The 20,274-nt window shown below is 41.3% G+C and overlaps 1 protein-coding gene and 2 pseudogenes across 3 annotated transcripts in view; 2 read left to right on the top strand and 1 right to left on the bottom strand.

The window, feature by feature from the left end:
• LOC146459857 (patatin-like phospholipase domain-containing protein 6) overlaps positions 1–2,521 on the top strand; it is a 26,469-nt pseudogene extending 23,948 nt beyond the window's left edge. Inside the window, exons 24-25 of the transcript XR_014857797.1 lie at positions 436–723; positions 982–2,521. The product of XR_014857797.1 is annotated as a patatin-like phospholipase domain-containing protein 6 (transcript). The remainder of the gene's footprint in view (positions 1–435; positions 724–981) is intronic.
• A 1,895-nt stretch (positions 2,522–4,416) lies between these two features.
• Positions 4,417–20,274, top strand: part of LOC146459855 (uncharacterized) — a 40,772-nt pseudogene continuing 24,914 nt past the window's right edge. Inside the window, exons 1-4 of the transcript XR_014857777.1 lie at positions 4,417–4,533; positions 7,537–7,598; positions 11,739–12,116; positions 13,088–13,465. The product of XR_014857777.1 is annotated as an uncharacterized LOC146459855 (transcript). The remainder of the gene's footprint in view (positions 4,534–7,536; positions 7,599–11,738; positions 12,117–13,087; positions 13,466–20,274) is intronic.
• On the bottom strand, positions 18,104–20,178 carry LOC146459856 (uncharacterized). Its single transcript, XM_085088677.1, has 2 exons — positions 19,703–20,178; positions 18,104–18,746 (listed from the first exon to the last, which is right to left on the bottom strand). Exons 1-2 carry the CDS (start codon positions 20,081–20,083, stop codon positions 18,210–18,212), a joined length of 918 nt encoding a protein of 305 aa, XP_084944803.1. The 5' UTR covers positions 20,084–20,178; the 3' UTR covers positions 18,104–18,209.

Genomic DNA, 20,274 nt, shown 5'->3' with positions numbered 1-20,274 from the left:
TAGAATAAGTTTTCACAGCCCCAAAGAGAATAAGACGGCCAGATAAGCGACCCATCCCGCCGAGGCGTTTCCTAACTTGTGATCTTGTCAGCTAATAAATAACCAAACTTTAATTTAGTGGTGAAACAGAAACATTAGTTAACGTTTGGTCAGTCTTGAATAGGACAACTACCAGAATCCTTCTGGTTTTTGTTTTCTCGTGCTAATTAGAGCTATTGTTCTTTGCTGTCAACTGGGATTATAAAATTTGAATTTGAAAAGGAAAACAAAATGAATTCTGGTAGTTGTAGTAAAATGACGCCATCATGAAAATGGCTTATTGTCGTTAATCAACCACCGAACAACTAGGCCGAGTTAATAAACGACACGTATTTGGGTGATTTGAATGAGAAAGTTCGTTTGTCTAATTCTACTACCTGATTTCATTCCTTCAAGATGTCCTCCAGCACTACCTTCACCAATTTAGCAGAGCAGATATCCCGGATTGAGCCTCCTTACCCTCACGACTGGTTACCATACTCCTCCTCGGAAGACATGCTCAGCACCAGTGCCCCAGTTGGTCACCACATGTTCTCGGCCTCTGAAGACGACGACGAATACGAAGATGACGAGACCGAGGTGCGTGTAAGACCGAGAACAGGGTCCCTTTCCGAGCATGAAGATCTACTGGCTCTTAAGGCGCAGGCGCAAGCGGTAATTCGACGCGAAGAAGCTGGATATGACGTAAGTAAATTTGATTTGTGTCACACGGATTCCTGCTTGGTGGAACATTATATTTTTGTGGGTTACTGTTGTCTCTTTTGAGTCTTTGCTTGTGGTTTGATCTGTCAAATAAAAGCTATTGAGCAGACTTTTTATAAACAAATTGTCAAGCACAAAAGCAGAAAAACAAAAACAAAATTAAATTAGAGTTAGGAACTAATTTTCCATTTGATCATTTGATCATTTAATTGATTAATTGATTGATTGATTGATTTGCAGTCGGATGACACCTATCTGCGAAGAAGAATGCACCCACTCAGAGTCAACAGTGATCCGTAAAACTCCAGAAACCTTAGCAGAGGTGCGCAGATTCCCTGGGTTTCTTTGTTCTCTTCAGCTGGACTCTCAGTTGGACCTGGAGCAAATGGGGCTACGGACCGTTAATACCGTCCCCATCCTATCTCGACGCTTCGTGAAAGAACCGCTGCTCGAATTCCTTGTGACTTCTAGGTCATTCGTCATGATTGTCACATATTGTACTACCGCGCCTTTTTGACGTTTACAATCGCATACATGTAGTTTTGATACCAAAATCGCTCTGGCTAAGATAGTCAACTCCGCTTTGTAAGAAATCGAGCTATTTAGATACAAGTGTCACGTGGGGTGTGAGCGTTGTTTCACTTTGTTTTATGAGTGAAATGTATTTTCCGTGTGAGCTCTGGAGCTGCTGGGGTGTGTGATGTTTGTTTGTAAGCGCGCGTGTGTCTTTGTGGCGGGGTGCGGGGAGGGGGGGGGGGGGGGTGTTGGGGAGAGTCTTCTCTGTCAAGACAGCTAGTGAGCGCCGGTGTCAAGCATGAGTGGTAAAAAAAGGTGACGTTATCCTTAACTTCAAGCGAATTCCAAAGAGGTGCAATTCGATTTGAGGAGAAGTTCAACACACATAGAAACGTACTTAACACATCTCTTAGATTTGTTTTTAAAGTTTAAGCCACCATGAGTTATTTTTGTAGAACGAGTATATTTTAAAAGGCAACAGGTGGGTAACTGAGGCAAATTCTACACCGAAGTTTAGCATTGTAACAGAGGAATGTACCAGGTGAGAATATGGAACCTGGAATATCGCTTTAAAATTCTCCCGGGCGAAAACTAATTTGTTTTTGTTTTATTTTCATCTCTGGCTGTTTTTAGTGAGTTCTTTTTTCATCCGGATATCTGTTCGGTGTCATCAAACTTTGGGCAACATTTGTACTCAAAGAGTTTATTATTTTTGAATTTCAAATGGCACTCTCTGGTAAATTATCAGACTCGCTTCTTTTAAAAAAATTGAAACGCAAAGTTCTAATATTTGAAATGATAAAGCTGTAAACTTTCCACTTTACTTTCAATTATTCCACCTATGTTAGAGCAATCCTTACATATTCTAAACGTTAGGGCCGAGGGTTGGGCTGGGAAAGGCAATGGGAATAATCCATTTTACCTTTAACACCAATACAAGCACGGGAAACAGACATACCCGAAAAAATGACATTTTGGATTTACCAGAATTTCTACGTACAGTGTAATCAAGCCATTCTGAATGTTCTGATGCTGTTCTGAAATTAATGTTTACTAGTCTATGGGTTTTTGTTTTCTGACTGCCTGAATTTTGTCTGGACATTGTCGGGTGTGAAATGATTCCTTGCTGTTTGTAATGAATACTCAGATTACAAATTCAAAGTTAACTCCACGCTTCTCGAGCGGTGTTATTTAATAGAAGGGTTAAATTGCTACACATCAGTCGATTTGTAAGTTTGTTTAATAAAATAAATAAATCACGTTATTCAAGTGTCAATTTATTTAGCGCAGAGCACTTATTTGGGACACTTTCCAGATCGAATTAGAAATGTTGGTTTTTGAGGGGAGGGGGAAACCGGAGCACCCGGAGAAAAACCTCTTAGAGCAAGGACGAGAACCAACAACAAACTCGACCCATATATGACGCCGAGTCCGTGAATCGAGCCTGGGCCACATTGGTGGGAGGCGAGTACTCTCACCACTGCGCCATCCCTGCACTCCCTAATAACAAATGATTTTGTTTAGCTGTAAAACAGTTTTGTTCGTTACCTTTAAAAAGCTAGAGATCTATGTAGTGGTAGTGGTGTTTCACTAACATCCTCCATCTGTATGTAACGACTTTTCTCATGCATTGGAAGAACATATGTGCGTAAGTGTACTCGGGTCTCTGCTTTCTGCTTACACAGTACAGTGGTATAACTTTTTTTCCCTCGCTTCCCCCACCCCACCCTACTCCCCTTCCTCTTACCGAAAAGCCTGATAATGTACTCTAGGCTAAATGATAACTTGATGAGAAACTCTATGTCCACCTATATTCGCAAATAATTTTGAGATTGCTATTATTGCCATTTGATTAAACATAGTGTATTATCTTGAGTTGTAACTTGTCTATTGTGTTATTTCATTTCGATGAAACACACTTTAGTACTTGAGTTGCAGGAGCAGTTTTCTACTTGAGTTGCAAGAACAGGATGATATTTTACACGGCAGAAACTTCTTGAAAAACCTTTCAATCTGTAATTCAATAGGCCTTATCACGGTTTTCGACGCCTTTTTGACGAGTAGGCAAACAGGCTTGAAATTACAGTGTTTGTATGGAAATCCGATGTCAAATAATTTTCATAAAACATCGCTTCTGAAAAATTCATGAATTTGAAACTTTTGGCACAAGGAAAAGGATTTTAAGAAAAAATTCGGAGGGATGTAGCTGTGTCAGAGAGCGTCCAGTCGTGTTTTTAACTTTCCATACATTTCTCTGTATTTTTTTTCTCGCGAACTATTTTTAGTAGCAGTTCACGGCTGGTTCGCTATACAGACAAATGTATGGAAAGTTCAAAACACGAATGGACCCTTTCTGGCACAGCTACATCTCTCCAATTTTTTTTCTTAAAATCCCTTTCATAGTGACAAAAATTTCCAATTCATGAATTTTTCAGAAGCGATGTTTTATGAGAATTATATGACATCGGATTTCCGTACAAACACTGTTATTTCAAGCCTGTTTGCCTACTCGTCAAAATGGCTTCGAAAACCTTGATAAGGCCTATTTCTTCGCTGTTAAATACTACCTAACGAAGACACGGAATTAGCGACTTTTCACTGGTATTCTGCTATGATTACAACGCATCGTAGCCACTGACTAAATTTTCCAGAAAGAAAAAAGGAAAGAAAGCAAGCAAGCAAGCAAAAGCGAACGAACGCAAGCAAGCACGAACGAACGAACGAAAGAAAGAGAAAGAAAGAAAAATAAATATTAAAATAATATCATGCAAAATGCGTAGGCTTGTACGTCCAAGTCTGATTCAGCTTCATGCTGTTAGCTTCTGTTCTACATCTCGCATTAACAAAGAAAGAAAAAGTTTTCTCAGAGATCAAGCCCGCAGACTTCTGGAAATTGTAATAGAAAAACAAAAAAGGCAATAAACTCAAACTCGATTCTTGTACTAAATAATCTCCGCATAATACGATAAGTAGTACCAAGCTGTTGCCAACTATGAAAGCTGGATGTAAATTAACTTGGTATTTGACACATTTTGACGTTGAAAGACGTAATCTATTAAATTTATATTCGTATATGTCATCTAATCTAAAAATTGTGTCTGCAAAAGCAGTTTAATGTCGCTGTTATTATTTTAATTACCTGTTTTTGTTATTTGCCGTCGAGCTCACGTTTATGAGCACGTCCCGCACCCTACTAAAGACGTTTTTCTGGCTTCGCGTATAAGGTGTCGTTTTGTTGCCGCTAGTCAAGAATTGTTGACAAGCTTTTTTCGTGAGGTAAGTTAGCTGATCAACAATGTGAAAAAGTATTGCTTTCAGGTCAGGAAAACGCCCAAGAATCTGCTATGTCGTGTTATCAGTATCTGGTAGCGGGAGCTAACTGGTCTTGCTCTCACGGAAGGCAAATTGTTTTCTTTGGCATCTTTGATGTCTGCTATTTTCAAATTTATTACTTGTATACTGACGGAAGAATATGCTGTATGGGAGTTTTCTTGTTTCCAATTTATTGCGATGTTTGGACTGTTTTCGCTTATCGCTGAAAAAATATATTACTAAAGCGTAATTCCGTGTGTTTACTTTAATTTACGTCGTTCGTTTTAACAAGAATTTATTTAAGTCACTAAAGAAGCTTGAACTAAATGGGGGCGATAAAGAGACTTGCTTCCCTTTCTGCGTGCAGTGACGAAGCCGTTCACAGCTTACCCTTAACTGAGTTGCTGTACAAAAATGGCTGCGACTCATCCAATTTAACATACCCGTTGCCACTCAATGGAAATACTTATGCATGTTCATGGCGATATCTTTTAGTAAACTAATGTTCATTGCTGGGTATTATAAAAAATAGTGTAGTTGGCGGTCAAACGCAGCAGACTGCCTCCATAAAAATACATAACAAAGGCTATCAAAATAAGAAAAAATTAAAGAAATCACCATAGTATAAAGTGAAAAGTCTTGCAATATTGCATTCAGTTCTCGCAAACTAATAGTAACTAAGTTTTGTTTACTTGACGTGTAAAAGTCCAACTCGAATTTACATCATTTCAGTGTTGCATTTAGCTATGGAATTGTAACATACAATTTTGGCTAAATTTATGGAGGAGAGGGGATAATGCTGATAATGCTCATTGTGTATTTCATGAAACTGTCAACAAGCCTATTTGGAGCAGCGCTTTAATTGAAAATAATGGCACTGGAATTAAAAGGGAGATTTCGAATCACGTTTACGGCAAACAGTCGAAATGCCCACGTCAGGGCCGTAGCCAGTATGAGGCAAACCGAGGCACTTGCCTCAGTCATTGTTGACAAATTCACAAACAGTTAAATAAGTGAAAAAAAATGTTAACGCAACATGATATCATGTTGAATGATAACGCGAATCAGGCAGTGCCCTGAATTACAGATGAGAAAAATTAAGCAAAAGTTCATGCTAACCAGACAGCAGCTTCCCAAAGAAAACTGCCTTGTTTTCACGTGTTTCTCGAGTCTTCTGTCTTCTCTGATCTGGGTGAGAAAAAGCTATCAAAATGCAGCGTTCTATCAACGGTTTTTTTTTTTCAAAGAAAGCGGAAAGTAGTTGCTCCCATAACATGCTTTCAGTTCTTGTGAATAATCGAACCAAAATTTAACCTTGTTTTGGCATTACTAGTATTCAGCGAAGAACCTTTGTCTTTCATTCCATCTAGTAGAGATGGTGGTGCCACCGGAGATGGTCGGAAAGAAGTTGTAGAGGCGAAAACCGGATAGGCGGCAGCGCCACTAAGTACATGAAGCTGTTCGTGCGAGCCCAGCTTAAGCGTTCTCCGCAGGTTGAAGACCAGGTGCCGTTCATCGATGGGCTCTAACAGGCTGAATGGCCTTGCATTAGCCTATGTCCACAGCGAAATCCCTATCGACCCGAGCCTCTACAGCGGTGGGATGCTAGTGGGCAGAGGCGAATCGCGCTGGCATTTAACAGCTAACTTCGTTGCCATTTAGAAACGAAAATCCTCAAATGAGAACGCGGCCGAGACCTGGTTTTATGAGCCTGCGAGACTGAGCACCACCCCCCCCCCCCCCCCCCCAATAAACCCTTCTTTTTACGAAACCTCTGGTCAGGCAAACCTGGTTTAGGTCGTTGTTATCTAAGGCCTTCCAATAGAAACAAACCGCCAACAAACACATTAAACAGCCGCATACAAGAACACAGAGCCCCTAAAGTAGCATTTAAAAAGCCCCCTCCCCCCCCCCCCAAAAAAAAAAGTCACCTCGATCTCTAGATCTAGATGGCCTTAAGGGCTCTTAGCGGCATTTTTGTCAAATAAGGTTTGATCCCATCGTTTTGTTTAAACGTAATCATCATGAGGACCATAAATTGCTAGGCGGGGAATTCAACATGGATATTGCCTCAGTCCTTATTTTTTTTCTGGCTACGGCCCTGCACGTGACCATGTTAACCCCATATTCGCTGCTCGTTTGTCGTTAGTTGGTTAGTCTTAGTATTTCTTATATATTATATGATAATCATTTTTTTAATAAGGTGATTTGTTTTTATATGGGCTGTTTAGATCTCTTTTGCGAATCGTCCTCATGGCTATTTTTCTATATTTTCCTTGTTGATTAATTAATTGATTGATAGTCATTAAATTGCAATAAATAAATAAAAAAAAATCTAAATCTATGTAATATTTTGATCGCTTGTCATTTTTCAATAGCAGGTAAAAAATGGGCTTCAAATTCTTCAAGAGGTTCCTATATAAACATTTTTTTGGCTGTCGTCGTAGAAACCAAAGGTGTTACCTCAACTGGCGCGGTGTCACATGGATGTTAAACTTGACGCGTGCGTGGTAAATGATTCCAAAGCGCCATACTTGCACAGCAGGGTTGCACTGGATGCTAGGAAACAGTATTAGAAATGATATCGATCCCTGAGCTTTGTGTTTGAACCACTTTATGCCAATTCAACTGATGTGTAAATAACACTCACCACAACATCCTTCCCCGAAAAAAACTTTTTTAAGGTCATTAAAGCGCTTTTTTTCACGTCTTTACTTTGAATTACAAAAAATAAATGAACGAATTCATTATAAAAACTTAACTGAGGATTATGATTTTTTTGTGTTTTTTTAATAAAAGGACGAAAAGGGAGATAGATGAGTCAAAATGCATGACGTAGCATTTTGAAATCGTAAACTGTGTATCCTAAACGTTTTTCTTTTTCTTTAAGGTCGAGATTTAGGCGACCAGCCCAACCGTGTGTTAAAAAGTTATATTTTTACATGATATTTTTAATCGTCTGAACAGGACCATGATGTTGGTATTTCTGGTCTCCCTCTTGATATGTTGCGGAAGCTGTCAAGGAGATGGTGAGCTAAACTCGTAACATTTCCTTAAATAAGTATGACTTTAACCAAGCAAAGAAAATTAAAAACAACAACAACGAAATAAATGCTAGGCATGACAAATTTAAAACACTAATTTAAATCTGCCTCAATTGTCATAATATTTCGGGCATATTTCTGTCGCATGAGTTGTCCTGCAAAACATATTTCGGCCCCATTTGTGAAATCAGTCGAAAGTGAGAGGCCTTTCAAACTTACAGTTATAGTCATTTCTAAAGGTAGTTGTTTTCAGTTGCCGAATATTTATTAAATATATTTGTTTCACACTTATTAATATTATTTTCTGTTAAACTTAGTAATCATTCACCAGTAAAGCTTACAAGTCACAGGGTATATGCCACTTATAACTTTCATCGTTATTAAATTCTCAGCCTCGGATATTGCATTTCTAGCGTTCTGATTAGTTCACTAAATCCCGGTTATCAGCTCATATACCGTAGTTTGACCTTATATGGAAAACGATTGCCCCAGGTGTCGCTAAGCTAACTTTGTTTTTGACGGGAAGCGAAAGTTTCTTCGGAAAAATAAAGGAAAAAAAAAAAAAAAAAGAACACAAAGAAATACCAGACAATGCCATCTCAATATAACAACAATAAAAGCCACAAAGTTCGATATGACACTATTTAATGGTACGTATCTCTGAAGTTTCCTTTAAAATCTTTAAAATTGCAAGATTTTACGAGTTAGATCACATAACAACAACAATAATAACAACCGGTTACCTTCAAAAATTTCAGGATGGCTTGCAAATCCTGGCGGTAAGAGGTTAAAACCGATCGAAGAAATTTCTCAGGAAGAGCTTTATGCCTGCCTTCATGGTTTTACGCATTTACGAGGACTTCAGGAAAAGTTCACTTATGAAATTCGTACGAGCGGCGGCCATAATGTTCGTTTCCGTCGCTCGGCACCACCCAGCAAAACATTTGCACAAATGTACACAGCTCCTACGCTGCTCGATAAGCTTGAAGTTTAAAAACTTACACTGAATGCTTGTCTCAGTGAGGTTGTACCTCGTACACTTGGACTTGCCTGAAGTGTTTTAAAACGTCTGCGAGGAATTCAGTTCAGCATAAAAAAAGCCGTTTTTGATCCCTTCCTTCGCTCGGCACCACACAGCAAAAAATTTGCTCAAATGTGCACAACTATTACGCTTCTCGATCAGCTGGAGCTTCAAAAGCACTTGAATAGGTATTATCACGGTTTTCAACGCCATTTTGACGAGTAGGCAAACAGGCTTGAAATAACAGTGTTTGTATGGAAATCCGATGTCAAATAATTTTCATAAAACATATCGCTTGTGAAAAATTCATGAATTGGAAACTTTTGGCACTAGGAAAAGGATTTTAAGAAAACAAATTGGAGGGATGTAGCTGTGCCAGAAAGCGTACAGTCGTGTTTTGAACTTTCCATACATTTGTCTGTAAAGCGAACCAGCCGTGAACTGCTACTAAAAATAGTTCGCGGGAAAAAAATACAGGGAAATGTATGGAAAGTTCAAAACACGACTGTACGCTTTCTGGCACAGCTACATCCCTCCAATTTTTTTCTTAAAATCCTTTTCCTAGTGCCAAAAGTTTCCAATTCATAAATTTTTCACAAGCGATGTTTTATAAAAATTATTTGACATTGGATTTCCATACAATCACTGTTATTTCAAGCCTGTTTGCCTACTCGTCAAAATGGCGTCGAAAACCGTGATAAGGCCTATGCTTGTCTTGGAAAGGTTGTAACTCGTACATTTAAACTTTTATTCAATTTGAGATGTCCGACTGTGTCCGATCTTCTTCGCTTTCGATCAGTTTTCATTCACCTTCGTTTGCAAAGAGCTGCGCGTGGCATGTGGTCATCAGACGTTTCGCGCGCTTTGGTCGGAACTTGCCTCAACATCCGGTCGTTTTAATTTGAAAGAAATTTTTACTTAAAATAAAATTCAGTAAACTTCACAGCAATATCCAAACGCGGACAATTAATAAAACAATTATTCCATTCGCGCTTGTTGGATATGAGATTAGTTATAGCCAACTCGCCGCTTCGCGCCTCGTTGGCTGTTTGCCGTCTCATATCCAACTCGCGCTCATGGAATAATTGTTAAATGATTCCAGTCAAGCGCTAGAGGTAAGTATCCAAGCAATAAGTGACTTTTCTTTGGTGTTCCACAATCTAGGACGAATAAGCGAAATTGAATATTCCTGGTTATTAAATTCTCAGCCTCGGATATTGCGTGTCTAACGTTCTGATTGGTTCACTAAATCCCGGTTATCAGCTCATATACCGACTAGTTTGACTTTATATGGAAAACGATTGCCCCAGATGTCGCTAAGCTAAAACCTTTTTTTCGGCGGGAAGCGAAAGTTTCTTCAGAAAAATGGAGAAAAAAAAAAGGAAAGAAAAGAAATACCAGACAATGACAACAACAAAAGCCACAAAGTTCGGCGTGACACTATTAAATGGTACGTATCTCCGAAGTTTCCTTTAAAATCAGTAAAATTGCACGATTTTACGATTTAGATCACATAACAACAACAACAACAACGACAATAACAACCGGTTACCTTCAAAAAGTTCAGGATGGCTTGCAAATCCTGGCGGTAAGAGGTTTAAATCGATCGAAGAAACTTCTTAAGAAGAGCTTAATGCCTGCGTTTCTGTTTCTACGCATTTACGAGGAATCCAGTTACAAAAGTTCATCCATGGAATCCGTACGAGCGGCGGCCATAATGTTCGTTTCCGTCGCTTGGCACCCCTCGGCAAAACATTTGCACAAATGTGCACAACTCTTACGCTTCTCGATAAGCTCTGCTTGTCTCAGTGAGGTGGTACCTCGTACACTTGGACTCGGCTTGCCTTAAGTGTTTTTAAACGTCTGCGAGGAATTCAGTTCAGCATAAAAAAAAGCCGTCCTTGATCCCTTGCTTCGCTTGGCACCACACAGCAAATATTTGCTTATATGTGCACAACTATTACGCTTCTCGATCAGCTGGAACTTCAAAACCACATGAATGCTTGTCTCAGAAACGTTGTTACTCGTACACTTGAAAGTTTCTTGAATTTGAGATGTCCGGCTGTGTCCGATCTACTTCGCTTGCGATTTTTCAATCAATGAGCTGCGCGTGTCATGGCCGGAAGTTGCCTCAACATCCGGTCGGTTTAATTTAAAAGAAATTTTTACATAAAATAAAATTCTTTAAACTTTAACATCAATACCCAAACGGGGAGAATGTAATAAACAATTATTCCATTCGCGCTTGTTGGATATGAGACTGGTTATAGCCAACTCGGCGCTACGCGTCTCGTTGACTATTTACCATCTCATATCCAACGCGCGCTCATGGAATAATTGTTAAATATTTAACCCTGCTAGGTATGCGGTGGGTTTACTTAGTAGTTTTAACGACTATTTCAACACCTTGCATCATACGGGACTTTAAATAAATTGATAATAAGACTGACGACTCTCCATAAAATGTAATCCTCAATTTCGCTAAAAATTATTATTTATTTATTTATTTATTTATTTATTTATTTATTCAAAGTTGCTGATCATTATCGCTAATAATTATTGCATTAACTTCTTTGGCAGAGAAGTAACAAATATGAAGTAACTTAAAATAAATAACCTAAAATTTTCTCATTCGAAATTGTCGCACTCTGGCTGTGCTCAAAAGCCAGTGGCATCCATTTCTACTGGGCACATGCCAGTTTTTCAGATCATGTAACAACATGGCTTCGGTCACGAAAGAAAAAAGCAGCGATGTTTTCGTAAAATTAAGCGATCAACTCGGCGGCAAAGCGCTTTAGGTTCACCAAGTGAAGTACGTTCACGCTATCATAAAAAAGTTATAAGTCCCATTAAGCCGGTACTTTCGAGTTAATTCTTTCAATTCATCGTTTACCATCCAGTTTAGTTTAACGGGTAGAACGTTTATATCGAACTTGGCTAGCTTAAAAAACTACTCTAGATGTTCTAGCTTTGTATCTTTCACTCTCCTGACCATCTAAAGCCACCATTGCATTGCATGGCATAACATGACGTGGCTTCGCATTGCACGCATTGTGTTGTATTGTGTATTGCATTTACTTGTTTTATTTTACATTTCCTTGCAGCCCTATGCCCAACGGGCTGGCTTCCGGGTTTTCACGGATCTTGCTTTAAAAATTTTTCCGAGACAATGGGATGGAATGCTGCTAAATCCTTCTGCGCAGCATTAGGGACAAACCTTGCAATTTTGAATTCACAAGCCAATGTTGAGGCAGTTTCCTCAAGAATTCAAGACTGGGCGTGGATTGCTTTGCACAGGGATCCGACAAACGGCTCCAGATGGCTTTGGATTGACGGATCACCCACTAATTACACAAACTGGGGCAGTGACCAACCTAACAGTGACGTGGGAGGCACAGAAGATTGTGTAGCAACCAAGGCTGGACAAAAATGGCATGACTGGCCCTGCAGAACTTCTTTCCGCCCCATTTGTGAAATCAGTCGTAAGTGAGAGGTCATTCAAACTAACAGTTATAGTCATTTCTAAAGGTAGTTGTTTTCAGTTGCCGAGTATTTATTCAATATATTTAGTTCACACTTCTTATTATTTTCTGTTAAAGTTAATTTGTAATCATTCACCAGTAAAGCTTATAAGTCACAAGGTATATGCCACTAATGCCTTTCGATATCCAGTCAAGCGCTAGATGTGCATTGTAAAAGTTTCAAGTATCCAAGCCATAAGTGACTATTCTTTGGTGTTCCACAATCTAGGAAGATTAAGCCAAACTGAATATTCCTGAATAATTAACCCTGCTAGGTATGTGGGTTAGTAGTTTTAACGACTATTTTAACACCTTGCATCAAACGGGACTTTAAATAGTTTTATAAATAGATTTCGTTAATAATTATTTTTATTTATTTATTTATTTATTTATTTATTTATTTATTGTTGCTTATCATTATCGCTAATAATTATTGCATTTACTTCTTTGGCAGAGAAGTAACAAATATGAAATAACTTAAAATAAATAACCTAAAATTTTCTCATTCCAAATGGTCGCACACTGGCTGTGCTCGAAAGCCAGTGGCATCCATTTTTACCGGACACATGCCTGTTTTTCAGATGATGCACCAACATGGCTTTGGTCTCGAAAGAAAAAAACAGCGATGTTTTCGTAAAATTAAGCGATCAACTCGGCGGCAAAGCGCTTTAGGTTCACCAAGTGAAGTACGTGCACGCTATCATAAAAAAGTTATAAGTCCTATTAAGCTGGTACTTTCGAGTTATATCGAACTTGGCTAGTTTAAAAAACTACTCTAGATGTCCTAGCTTTGTATCTTTCACTCTTGTAGTCTCCTGACTATCTAAAGCCACCATTGCATTGCATGGCATGGCATGACGTGGCGTCGTATTGCACGCATTGTGTTGTATTGTGTATTGCATTTACTTGCTTTATTTTACATTTCCTTGCAGCCCTATGCCCAACGGGTTGGCTTCCGGGTTTTCACGGATCTTGCTTTAAAAATTTTTCCGAGACAATGGGATGGAACGCTGCTAAATCCTTCTGCGCAGCATTAGGGACAAACCTTGCAATTTTGAATTCACAAGCCAATGTTGAGGCAGTTTCCTCAAGAATTCAAGACTGGGCGTGGATTGCTTTGCACAGGGATCCGACAAACGGCTCCAGATGGCTTTGGATTGACGGATCACCCACTAATTACACAAACTGGGGCAGTGACCAACCTAACAGTGACGTGGGAGGCACAGAAGATTGTGTAGCAACCAAGGCTGGACAAAAATGGCATGACTGGCCCTGCAGAACTTCTTTCCGCCCCATTTGTGAAATCAGTCGTAAGTGAGAGGTCATTCAAACTAACAGTTATAGTCATTTCTAAAGGTAGTTGTTTTCAGTTGCCGAGTATTTATTCAATATATTTAGTTCACACTTCTCATTATTTTCTGTTAAAGTTAATTTGTAATCATTCACCAGTAAAGCTTATAAGTCACAAGGTATATGCCACTAATGCCTTTCGATATCCAGTCAAGTGCTAGATGTGCATTATAAAAGTTTCAAGTATCCAAGCCATAAGTGACTATTCTTTGGTGTTCCACAATCTAGGAAGATTAAGCCGAACTAAATATTCCTGAATAATTAACCCTGCTAGGTATGTGGGTTAGTAGTTTTAACGACTATTTTAACACCTTGCATCAAACGGGACTTTAAATAGTAAACTATCCAACACTGCATCCATTGTCGTACCGCAATGAGATTGGGGATAAATTTGGCGACGCGACAACGGTCACAGTGTGGGAAAAAGAAAAGTAAGGGTGGGAGGGAGGGAAAGATAACTAGTCTAGCATTAGTTCCCAGGGCTTGCCCGTAAGCACCTCGTCGCCCCGTACCCGCACGATCCCTCCCCGTGCTGCAGTTGAGCCAAAGTGATAATTTATTCACACGTGTTGATCTTATATGCATCACTTTAATGTATGCAGTGTGAATAGTAAACTATCAAACACTGCATCCATTGTCGTACCGCAATAAGATTGGGGATAAATTTGGCTCCTGTTACTTAATGTCACTAAGTCTGTTTCTATCTACCTGGTCAACGATGGGCTCCTCCCCAATACTAAACAGCCACCTAAGGAGACCAACGTTGGACCGTCAAAGAGAGGCATCCCTCCTCCTGAACCAAATCATAACTCCCCAAAACTAAACCCCGATCCAATTCCCTAACTCTGGGAGGTAGATTTTCATCGTACCTCACAGGCACTCTTCTGCGTAGGTTCTTTTCCACTGATTGGTTGCGGGGAAGGCACACACTAAACGTTTTAGCTCATTAATGTTTTGCCAGGAGGCAGATGGCTCGGAGCCAACACTCGAGGCGAGCCTTGCCGAGGCCCCTGCTGGATTTAAAACTTTCGCTAGTTGCATGTAGTACAACGCCGTGTGGCGCCTTGACCATCCCACGTGATCCATGATTTCAGCCAGGTCCGCACCGGTAAGGGCCAGGGTAATTGCACAGCCTGACCGGAAACCGTGGAGCGTCTCACCGTTATCCGCACTCATTTCTTTAAGATAGCTCTTTAACCGTGATTCGGCTGCGGAGGAGGAAAAGGGGGCGTCTTTTATACCCAAATCTGGTGCAACTGGGCGGAAAAGGTAGCCACACGTTAAATCTACCCTCATATCACGAGTCACTTCGATGTAGCACTCAATGCCTCGAATAGGGCAGATTTCCGCTTGCGCATTTCTTCTAACCCCAAACACATTTTCATCCCCATCCCTCAACGTCTTCCCCCAAATGTCGTTAAAGAGGAGCCCGTCATCATTGGGGAAACGAAGGATTTCAGGAACCTTAATCTGTCCCAAATCCCCTGGCCGATCTCCACTAAAAATAAGGAAACGATAAACATCACGCGGGGTCACAGTGGCCAAAGTGACATGTCCCGGGAGTGAGGCCAGAAAGCTTTCAAACTCTTTTTGTAACGAGTCTTTCTGTTTAGCATAGCTAGTAGCACGGTCAAAGTCCATTAGCTGCCGTAAACGTTGATCAATGCACTCCAAATCGACGTTAACTTTTTTGACATTTGCTTTTGTCAAGACTTTCCGATTATGGCCACACCTTTGACAGAATCTAAAATCCTGGTCATTTGCATGGGAACAAGTCGGGGATCTGACGGATAGCGTAAACAACTTAGCAACAACAGGAAGTTCCTAAGGGGAAAGAAAGGCGAGACGTTTGTAGTCTATGAAAGGAACGTTTTATTTCCTACATGTTATAGTTATTACATTGGATTTATTCAAGACAAAGAAGAAAAAGAAAAAACAGCTTATGACTCTAACGAGGGATCCCCCCACATGTCGGGGCTTCCCCAGTCCAGTTAAATATTTACAAGCAATTCTAAAGCAATGTCACTGCTATGAGTTCTACTCAAAAGCTATCTGAAAAGCCCACAGTTCCCCTGAGATCTTGACTTCATTGTTCCAACCTTCCTTCGTAGGGATTAACAAAGCATGCGAATCACCTAGATCTGCCATCTTTTGCGTTTTTCTGGAGATACGTTGTAAAAACGGCCACCAATACTTCCTTGGGTATGTATCCAAAACCACAAGCGTGCATGGCTGTCGGTAAGACTGAAGAAAACGCAAGACTGGGCCGACTAAGACATTTGGCGGGAAAACATATGGACGCTGCATAACAGAAGAGAACTTTGTCAAATCTTGTGCAAACAGATTCACCCCAATCGAACCTGGCGAGGGGCCACGGCGTAAAATGGGGAAGATGATTCCCTTGTTTGTCAGTCATAGCATTTGAATCTAGGGCCATCAAATCACAGGAGTGGCCATTCAGACCGCCAAAGACCCGTTGTACCTCACTCCAGGTCTCCGGTGTTAATGTGTAGTCCAAAGAAGATAGCCTGCGAGAAGGGGGATCCGCCGGGTTTTCCGGTGACGGGACGTACAACATGCGTAATAATAGATTCTGGTCCACAGTGGTAAAAAAAAATAATGCCTTGATAGCCTCGTTCAAATCATGACTTTTGCCGCCTTGATTAGTCCACGCATGCATGACTGCCTGGTTGTCAATCATGACATCGACGCGACAATCTTTGACAAGATGTTTAAAGGCTTGTAAGACCTTATCCACTGCTATGGCTTCCCTTGTCGCGATATCCAGCATCATCTCATCCTTTGACCAATAATCAGATGCCTCCTGCTTCACAAGCGTAGAGATGACCCCACCCCATCCAGTTCGGGAGGCATCCGTTCCTATGTAAATCTGAAGGTGTTTCTCTTCGCGCCAAGGTAGAGGGTCATCCCACCCTTCTAGAAATAACCAATGGGCGATCTCATCGCGCAGTGCACCCCGGATCGCAATTGGTTTCATTGTGCGCATACCCCTTGAGATTGCTGCCGACATCTCTCTAGTAAACAGACGCGCTGCTGGAACAGCCAGGGAAAAGGAGACGCACTGGCCGACCAAACGTTGAAGTGTCTTGACCGAAACATAACTCGAGCCTAATGTCTCTCGGATCAGCTCTAGGAACTTGCGCTTTTTGTCCGGGATCAGGTGGAAAACTTCCCTACTGGAGTCCGCGAGAAAGCCAAGATAAGGGGCCATCTTTTGGGGGGTTAAGATTGACTTCGTTAGGCCCAGAAAATATCCCAAACGTACCAAATAAAACGCCACGAGAAATAGTGCTGATTTGGCCGCCGCCAAATTACGCTCATCTGCAGAGTGTAGGGTACCATATTCCCCTTTGTTAAGTGGCACCTGGAGTTGACCATTATGCCTATCATCAATATATAGGAGACATGGGATCCCCAACGAGCGTAGAAAATTAGACGCCATAAGGCCCGTCGAATGATACACATAAGGGGAGATCTTCCAGCCAAACGGTAGGGAGTTATATGTAAAGTACCAACCACCCCACTGGATTCCGAAATATGTACGACTTTCTTCCGACAGCAAAAGGTGGTCGTATCCAGATTTGTCGTCAAGGACGGTCTGATAAGAGTCCTTGAAAACATACCGAGGCAAATCTGTCACCCTATCCAGGGTGAAAGGCTTCTCTAGCATCCACAAGTTTAGGTACCGCGCATCATGACACAGTCTCGGCTTTGATGGCTCAACCGTCAACGGTAGTACAATTTGAGGCGGGGTTACTTGGCCAACCTTACCCACCAAAGAGATCGCACCAGTTTTTAGACGACTTAAAAGTGTCGTCCTGACAAACTCCCCAAACTGTTTACAGGATACATTTTCAACAATCTGTGGGGTGGCAGGATACATTTTAAACAATCTGTGGGGTGGCCGGTCGGAATCGTAATGTTCCCCCTTGAACGTTCCCTTAAAGTGTTTGAAATATGGGAATATTGACACCTTATTCCCAATCCAAGACAATACCTCCTCCTGGTGTGATGAAGTTTCGCGATTTCTGCCCACTGGGTTATGCGTTTGTGAAGTTCCCCCGCCACAAAAGTATCAGGATCCCGAAATAGCAACTCTTCGACATGGCCGATAATTTCTCCATTCTCAACTAGTCGAGTTTTCTGCATCAACTGGTCATTTTCTGTCCCCTCACCGCTGACCAATACGGGGTTCCCCCTTACGTCTATCCACTGTATCGCACCTGCGCGATCACCAACGTTGTTGATAAAGTTATCAAAGTTGTCATCTTTTTCCCATGACCAGAATGTTGCCTAAGGGGAAAAAACGATTTTTTAAAAGAACCCCGTACAAGCCAGCAGAGAGAGGACAGTCTTGACCCAGTATGACCGGGAGGGTTTTGAGATACCCTGTTTTCAAAACTCTCAACTCTCTGTGACTACAGTACAGGTAAAAAAAAGAAAAAACAATGTGCGAGAACAGAAGGGAAAGACAAATAAATGTTACAGGCAAGTGTTACTGATCCCTCCACCTACCCTTGTAAAGGCGATGCTAACCGAATACCACTTAAGAATCGCATCAAATCGAAAAAACCGGGCAAGTTTCAAATGTTTATTGCACTCATTGAACTTGTTATTAACATGATTATCACTGTTATTACAACTTGTTTCCCTTTCATGCGCTTCAGTGGTTTAGTACACCTATTAGAACTTGTTATCTTTAGCACGACCTCGGGTTGCTGAGGGCCTCTGCTGTGCACCCCTCCTTGCATAACACCTTGCCATAATGTGGCCATACTTTCCACAAAAATAACATTGGACGGGAGCGCCACTTCTCCAGCCACGACCTCTATATGGGGCATCACTACGTTCACGGTAAGAAGATTCAGACGACGGGCTTCTCCCAGTCATCGCTTTCTCCACCTTCGCAACCGCCTCGTACACTTTCGTATGGTCTTTGTCCCCGAGGAGGCGCAGAACCAAAGCGCGAAAATGTTCCTTTGGGAGGTCTACCTTTGCCCTGGCTGTCTGGTACACAAGGCGGTAGAAATCGCGTTTGTCATCCTGATTATCCCTGGAGGTATTCTGAAGGGTCTCCAGAATATCAATCGCCTCGTACTTGTTAAACTCTGAAAGCGGCCGTGCCGCATAATCGAGCATCTTCCTTATCACAAAGGCCACAGAGAGTTTCGTCAACTCCTCAAGGGACTTTTGTAAATCACCAAACTTTTTCTTTAGAGTCTAGGAGAGCAGATAAAGGGAAGAGTCAGATTATACGAACATCAACTCACGAAGTTTCTTTTGTTGTAGCGAACTTTCGCCCCATTGCATTACAGAAAAAACACAGATTTTCATTGCATTATCGAAAACTTTCACTGCATTGCCGAAAGACTCGAATTTCCCTTTTCCATTTTCCATTTTTTATTTATTTCTTTTTTTATTATTTTCCGATTTCATTTCTATTTATTTATTGTATGGGGAACACCCCCATCTGTCCTAAGGCGAGCTCTCGCCCATTTCTTTCCCTTTTTATTTTCATGGAGAATTCTCATACATTTCTTTCTCCTTTTTTCAATTTTCAAAGTGAATTCTCACCTCATCACTTTCCTTTTCTTTTCTCATGGCGAACTCTCGCCCCATCACTTTGTTCTATTTCTCATAGCGAACTCTCGCCCCATCACTTTTTCCTATTTCTCATGGCGAACTCTCGCCCCATCCCCTTCCCTATTTCTCATGGCGAACTCTCGCCCCATCACTTCTCTTTTCTATTTTCATGGCGAACTCACGCCCCATCACTTTCTATTTCTCATGGCGAACTCTCGCCCCATTGCTCTTTCTTTTTTTTTTTTTTTTTTTTGGTGAACTCACACCCCATAGCTCATTCGCGTTATCCTGAGTTACAAAATTTCACCTCTATACAGTAAAGACACGCACATAAGTGAACGGTAAGTTCCCGCCCCATCTGAGTGTTGCATATAAATTCTCGACAACAATTGAGAGAAAAACACAATTCGCGAAAGCCGCTAATGAAGCATTCACTCCATTAAACCCGCCAAGGTCCAAATTTAATACACTAGAGCTGCTCACAACCAACTAACCGGCAAACGCGGACAAACTGAGCGGGGAAAAAACCCCGAAAAATAATGAAAAACCCCATACAACACGAAACTAAATACATGTAAACGAAACGCATTTACCTCAAGCTCTCCTTGAGTTGGTTCCACGTGCATAGCTTCTTGTGGAGCCACTGGAACTTGCGCCGGCGGAATTTGTTGGGCTGGAACTTGCGCCGGCGGAATCTGTTGGGCTGGAGCTTGCGCCGGCGGAATTTGTTGGGCTGGAACTTGCGCCGGTGGAAACTGTTGGGCTTGAGCAGGTAAGATAGCCTGGCCCACAACAATTTGAGCGCCCTGGTTTTCAGCCGGTTGAGGAGGTTGAACTGGCGCCGGCAAAACTTCTACGTCTCCACGAGGCACTTGACCATCTTGGGCCGCTTGTTCCGCGCCCGCTTGCAATTCATCCACTTGTATAGGTCTCAGACGACCACGAACCGGGCCGGGGTATTGTACATTCGCCATCCAAGTAAAGCAATAACACGAGGCAAGGAGATTCCAACTATTCGAGCGACACGAACTGGAGCACAACCGAACTGCGCTGCAGTTGAGCCAAAGTGATAATTTATTCACACGTGTTGATCTTATATGCGTCACTTTAATGTATGCAGTGTGAATAGTTTTATAAATAGATTTCGCCAAGAGAGGATGAAGGT

The sequence above is a fragment of the Pavona decussata genome, unplaced genomic scaffold, assembly GCF_977016875.1.
Source record: "Pavona decussata unplaced genomic scaffold, jaPavDecu1.1 SCAFFOLD_215, whole genome shotgun sequence".
In the NCBI taxonomy this organism is placed as follows: Eukaryota; Metazoa; Cnidaria; class Anthozoa; order Scleractinia; family Agariciidae; genus Pavona; species Pavona decussata.
Note: the sequence above shows the minus strand (reverse complement) of the source record. Positions and strands in the feature narration are given on the sequence as shown.

Excerpts from the sequence above, each read along its gene's own strand:
- LOC146459856 (XM_085088677.1), bottom strand. The coding sequence starts at position 20,083 with ATGGCGAATGTACAATACCCCGGCCCGGTTCGTGGTCGTCTGAGACCT. Across the intron at positions 18,747-19,702 it reads CAACTCAAGGAGAGCTTGAG|ACTCTAAAGAAAAAGTTTGG; the intron begins GTAAATGCGTTT and ends CTGCTCTCCTAG.